The following is a 6,869-nucleotide window of genomic DNA, read 5'->3' as shown; positions in this document are numbered from 1 at the left end:
TTAATGAATGCAAGAAAGGTTAAACAACATGTCTGTGTTCTTAACATAACCATACAAAACGTTTCATACAGCAACTTGATGTAATGTTCTTTAACAATATCAGCCATCAGTAGGACGTGCAAACTCAACCACAACTCTGACGCTGTCTGAAAAGTGTTTCAGATATCCCCTCTTTTGTAATTCATACAAACGATTAAAATTAGACTTAACAATGATATCAACGTGTTAATGAATAATAAAAAATACAAAAAAAGAATTAATAATAATTATAGAACGTCAATATTTTTTCTCCCAAAGTCAAATTTTATCGCATGATATCAATAATAAAATGTGAAGTGATAATACCGGAAATGATAAGAATTTTTTTTAGATTGATGCGTAGTCCTTGTCGACCAAGTATTTTAAATGTAAACCGAAACTAGGGATAGTCTCTGAGTAAAACGTTTAGTTAATATGTTGATGACAGTTTGACGATCCACTACTGTTAATCTACAGTGATACCCTTATGTTAATATGCCACAGTCGCTGAATTTTTGTGTTTGCATGGGAATGGTAGTGCCCGTTCTGTTGTGTCTTTATTGGTTGAATTCACGGTCGGAGAACCAGATTAGTGGTATGTGGATATACGCTTATTATTTTCTGACAATTTTGTACCGTGCAAGTATTGAGATATAATTTTTACTTGATATTTTGAAGGACAAACATGATAATTTTATATTGGTTTTGTCATTCAATATATATTACTAGTTAACCTGAAAGTATAACATCATTATTAGACTAAACAGCTATGTTTACCTACTGACAAATACCATTATGCTTTAAATAATCAGAGAACTTTTTAACATATGCCTGTTTTAAAGAAGGTCGTGTTATTGTGCAATACATCTGGCTGTTAATATAAACCCAAGACAGACAAAAACGTTTAAAGGCTTAGCATTTTCTTCACAAAAATATCTCAAAAGGACATTGAAGTAATGTTCTGAATATAAATTGAAAGTGAAAACTTATATAAGACCCCTTAAATAAACAGTAGGGTAAATGTCTGATTTTTTGTTTTGAAATAATAATTTTATTAGTAGAAATTCATGTAAAAAAATCATTGCTTATTTAATAACATCCTAGTGAATACAAGTATTGTGATATACATTTTTTTTTTATAGAAATACGTGCTTTGCTTTCTGAGGTACAAGAAAAAATTGAAAAGACTGACATTAAATACAATGAATTATTTCACCAAATGAACAAAGGTGAAGAAAACCAACAGCAAGGTAGGCATAAGCGGACCAACAGAAAATATTGTAAATTGAATAATATTATAAATTGCGATAGATAATTTAAACCTTATTTCAAATTTCACAAATTTAAAGTTAAAATATTAATAATTTTTAGTGAAAATAACACCATAGATTAATTCACGCAGTTGATTTGACAACTCATAATAATATATTATTTTTCACCAATCAAAGAATCAATCTAGAGTGAATAAATGAAATTTAAAAAAAATGATAGTTGAAAATATGGAGTTCATAATTCAAGCAAAAAAAGGGAATATGACCAATTTTAGAAAGACCTTCTACTCTATCTGGCGTAAAAGATCAAGATCACGATAAACGCACGGAAATTAAAATTGATGACTTCAAAACCAATAAAAAACAAGGTTACAACTTAGACCAGGAAGGAGGAAATGATGTGCAAAGTAAGGAAATATCAATGTTATAATATACCGACTTAATCATTTATTTGGAGAAAATAAATAGTTAAATTAAATTGAATCTTATAATTAAATCTTCAACTGGAAATTATTACATTTTTAGAGACACACGTTTCTCGGTGTGGTGTAAAAGATGAAGAAGAAAAGGTGGACACGGAGTTCAATAAACCCAATACAAATACCGAACAATTTCACGGTTTAGACAAGGAAAGAGAAGCTGGTAAGTACGCAAACAAATGAGTCAAAATTATATATATCATATTACACTAATCTAATCATTTTTTTAATGAGGTTGAGTCTAATTATATCTACCCTAGATATTTTGATCGATGTCTTGCATGGTCAGCCCTTTTCTTTCCCTAGATCAGGAAGTGTTATCTCAAAAGTATTCAAATTCACTTTTAGATTCTACAGGAATTTGTTGGAAACGCGCACCAATTTTAAGCGATGTTCTATTTCTCTTACATTTCTGCCGTTAGCAGTTTTTCCAACAAACACAGGAAACTATTGTAAAAAGTCGTTAGGTGGTGACATTAAAACCAAATAGTCGACCTTTTGGCAAAGCTGAGGGATTGTATCGAAGCTAAGTGTTTAAACTCATCGTCTCTTTTAAATTTGCATTCGCTTACAAATTGCATTTTGCTTTGTTAGTAGTTTTGAATTGTAACATAATCACTAAATTGTTAAATGACTTGAATTGATCTATCTTGAGTGCTTATGTTATGCCTAGTTGAGTTCGGAAAAACATATATCTTCTTGAGTTTGACCTCATTACATAGAACTTCACAACTTCACTCATAAATAACACCCTTAATGGTATGGTGGGTAACAAACCATCTGTGATATAAAATGGTCTAAATAATTTATTTATCAAAGATAAAAACATAAAAACTTTTTATTGGTGTCTGCTCTGTCAATATTGTTGTTGACAGCCGTCTTTAAATCAGCAAAAGGAAATATATATATATATATATATATATATATATATATATATATATATATATATATATATATATATATATATATATATATATATATATATATATATATATATATATATTGACTGGGGTTGGATATATTATATATATTATACAAATGTTGACTGTGGTTTCGGACAACATTGATTATATTAGCCCTCTTGGGACGAAAATATTGCCCTCCACTTCGCAATATTTCGTCCCTCGGGGGCTATTATAATCAATGTTGCCCGAAACAACAGTCAACATTTGTTTTGTTATATGAAGAAACAAACCACAAATTAAGAAAGTAATTGAAAACAGATCGCCGTAATTTTCTCAGCTCAACAAAGAATTCACGAATTCAATTTTGTGCAAAGTTCATTTCCAAAATATCCTCAGCATCAAACGGTCACTGGTGATATTAAGCCAACTAAGAATTAACATACAGATGTTCTACCTGATTTTATTTCACAGTAATTCGCAAATCCTTATATCCGTTATAATAGCAAACCGTCGCATTGCGCGTCCATTGTTTACTTGCCCTGACTGATTGTCTATAATGACGTCACCTTGTTTTGGAGTCGCGAAGAGTTATTAATGTCATCGTTGTCATTACATGTCTTCTCGGGCGACAATACCAGAATATTTGTCCCTCGGTGACAGGAAAGCCCTTGAGTGTTATGTCGCCCTATGCCTTCGGCATCGGGATACATAACACTCCAGGGCCATCCTGTCACCTCGTGGCAAATATTCTGGTATGTCGCCCGAGAAGACATGTAATATATATATATATATATATATATATATATATATATATATATATATATATATATATATATATATATATATATATATATATATATATATATATATATATATATATGAATTGCTTACAATGCTAAAAAACAATGACGAATTCAGCAGTATTTTGGATTAAAACCAATAATGTCTTAAGGTCATAATTTTTTCCAAAAACATTACACATAACACAATGTCATATTAATGAATACACAAAGTGATAGAATATGATAACACAGCTGCATAGATATAAAGAACTGCATAAAGGCATGCCTTCTTGACTTGTACTTAGCTTCATCAACTGGTGAGTAATGGTACACATATAATGAAAAAAACCCAACATCATTCATTTTGTATCAGTTTTATTAAGGATGAATGACAATTGCATATGAAATTGTGAAACTTATTTGAAATTTTAATTCTTAGATAATTCATTGATTTATTTGAATAAATTTGTTTTTTAAGATTAACACCATTTTTAATTCTTTTAATCAGAGGACGAAGACAAGACCGTCACATGGTGGTCCTGGGTAAAGAACTTAATGATTCAATTTTATGGTGTGTTGACGGTTTTAAATAATCTAGGCATTGGAGTGGTTTTACTAGTTGTAAGTATAGTACAAAAGTGTGCCTTATACCATATTTGAAAGAGTTATGTTTGAGGTCAAAAAGATCTTTTAATTTTGTCTCTCGTTACTATATATAGTACCAGTAGGATAGGACGGGTTGAATAGAGGGTATTCAAAAAACCACAGCAAGTTAAGTATGGCTTATCTTCTAGTGAACAAATCGATAATAAGAAATTGGACCAAGAGAAAACACAACTATTTTATAACCATCAGACATGCATTTAAGGAACACAATGAATATAAAAAAACTAAATTTGATTAAAATTCAAAAACGAACACGTCACATATCATATGTATTGTTTGTGAATATTTCTTAATAGTAATCTTAATAACAAGCTTTTTATTGGCATCGTAAGAGGAAGAACTTGACCTTTATTAAAGCAATTACAATATCTTGCAAATATGGAGTCTTTAGGTAAAGTTTGGAACGTATTGAAAAAAAGAGAAAGAGGAGAGAAAACCTTTGAACTTCAAACTTCGTTTTACTGTACGCATACATTAGTATTTTTTCTGGTGAAATCTATACAATCAAGATAAAGGCAAGGGGAGAGAATATATGGTCCGGCTAATAACACTTTTGCCATTACCTAGAAGCTTCGTTCAAGAGTACCGCGCACCCTATACATTTAGGCAAAGAGTTTTTTGATTACTTCGGTGGCATTATTTCATTTTGCCTGGCATGTTAAGGAATATGGAGTCCAAACAAAAATGTAACACCTAGATCCGATATGACATTATCCTTTGATCTAAAAAAAAAAGTTACAAGATCACATGACATCACAAACTATCTGTGTGTTAAGAATGATCTAGAATAGGTTAAAAATGTGATGTGATCAAGTGATGCAAGACAAGATGACGGATAAACTATTATTTAAGGGGGGCAAGGGAGTAAAATCATGATAACTTTCATTATTATATTATGATTAAATAAATGAGTATTGTATTCAGCGAAAAACATCTATAAGTCTCCTGGTATGTGTCTTGTTTGTTTTGCAGATTTTATGCGACAATATGAAACGAAAATGAAGTAGTTGGGCATAATAAAGAGAAAGAATCACCAAGACAAGAGTTCGACTTATTGAAGACTTCCACTAGTATAATTCGCGTTGCAATACAACTAAATGTTACTAAATGTACATATTACAAAAATTCATTGTAGAATGTTTTGCCACAAGTCGATGGTTGTCAGTTTCAATAAATCAAAGAATGATAACGTGCATTAATGCTTCTGTATTGGAACTGGCTGAAACTTTGGAAAGCCGTTTTGTTTTCCCGGTAAAGGTCAAACTGGCGGTTGTTTTCAGCACGCTCACCCGTAAGTTGATTTCTCTCATTGTATTTACTATTTCTTTTTATCAATTAAAAATAAATTTTAAACGAAGAGCAGACGTTGTTCTGACATTTTGATATTCCGAGCACTATTTACTTTTACTTTGATCTAACAAAACTCGATAAATAAACACTCGGAAATTTAATATATCGTATCATATTTTCAGATGCATGGGTATCTGTTTACTTGCCTTTGTCTTTTGGCGAGTATGATACACTTACATTTGATTTATTAACACGTTACAATCTTTGGTAGTAAGAAAATCAAATACGTAATTCTTTTTTATTTTATTAAAAATAGCTGCTCTACAAACAGGATTATTTAAAAACAAGTTTCATTCAAATTAATTGAAAATTCAAGTTAAAGTTGTTTTTTTTTTTTAATTTTTCTAAAAGAAGCATATGTATGATGCTTTTTTAATGTTAAAAAGATCAACAGAAAGAAATCTTAAAACGGGATAACAAAACTATATTCTAGTATGCTACACGTTGTTCTGAGAATTAAAGCAAAAGCAAGAAGACCTCTCAAACGCGGGAGCTGAACGACCAATCTCTCAAAACTTCTTCATTGTATATATTAGCAAGCAGTAACAATATATTCTATATCATTAATTATACGATATCATATTTTGTAGAGAAACCTAATATCTAATGCAAATTAGAATGACTACCTGTGTTTTAGGTCATTAGACAAGATTTTTCACTAGAAAACCTCAATAAAATGTCAGCTTTGAAGTTATATTAATTTAGCATTTTTTCTGAAAATCGAGTAAATGTCTCTTTGGCTATCTGCTATTTTTGTAGACCGCTGTTAAGTTATGTTTACACAGATTTGATTTTATCGTCGTAGAATGTAGAGGCTAATTTCGTTTTGTAAATTGCAAAAAACAGGTGGGTTTTTATTTGTGCTGATAGAGCTATGATGATAATGTAAAGATCATCACTCTTTCGGTTATGGAAGTATTTGTTCTACAGTCTCGGTTGTAAACACTTTCAATGAAAATTTATATAGAGCTATGCTTGTATTTAAAAAGTATACTATCTATATACTGTGGTTTCATCAATATTCGTTTAATACCAATTTTCGTGGATTTATGTATCCTTGAAACTGTGATTTTCACTTTATCCACGAAAACTGATACCCTTGAATATTAATGAAACCACAGAATAATCAATTACAACTCCATATAACATACGACTACTTATCAAAATTATGTTCAAAACTATAAGCATTTGAATAATGTGCTTTTAAAATACAAAGTAGGAGATACAGGCACATGATGTTGATTGAAAAAAAAGGTATGTCTGTAATCAAAAAGGGACAGCAATCTTATCAATTACCTTCGTTTAACTTTATACAAAGGTTTAATATCATACCAATTGCACATATTACCTGCTACAACCTCCTCTTATATACAATCAATCGCAATCGCAGAGTATCTT

At 30.4% G+C, this 6,869-nt stretch overlaps 1 protein-coding gene across 1 annotated transcript; it reads left to right on the top strand.

Annotated features, from left to right (window-relative positions):
- The first annotated feature begins 388 nt into the window (after positions 1-388).
- LOC128164464 (uncharacterized) lies at positions 389-5,546 on the top strand. Its single transcript, XM_052828295.1, has 6 exons — positions 389-613; positions 1,161-1,268; positions 1,565-1,696; positions 1,815-1,931; positions 3,964-4,076; positions 5,094-5,546. The coding sequence occupies exons 1-6, from the start codon at positions 514-516 to the stop codon at positions 5,121-5,123; spliced, it is 600 nt and encodes a 199-aa protein (XP_052684255.1). The 5' UTR covers positions 389-513; the 3' UTR covers positions 5,124-5,546.
- The last annotated feature ends 1,323 nt before the right edge of the window (positions 5,547-6,869 follow it).

Source organism: Crassostrea angulata, chromosome 10, assembly GCF_025612915.1.
Source record: "Crassostrea angulata isolate pt1a10 chromosome 10, ASM2561291v2, whole genome shotgun sequence".
Taxonomy (NCBI): Eukaryota; Metazoa; Mollusca; class Bivalvia; order Ostreida; family Ostreidae; genus Magallana; species Magallana angulata.
The sequence above is the reverse complement of the archived record's forward strand: the minus strand, read 5'-3'. Positions and strand labels throughout refer to the sequence as shown.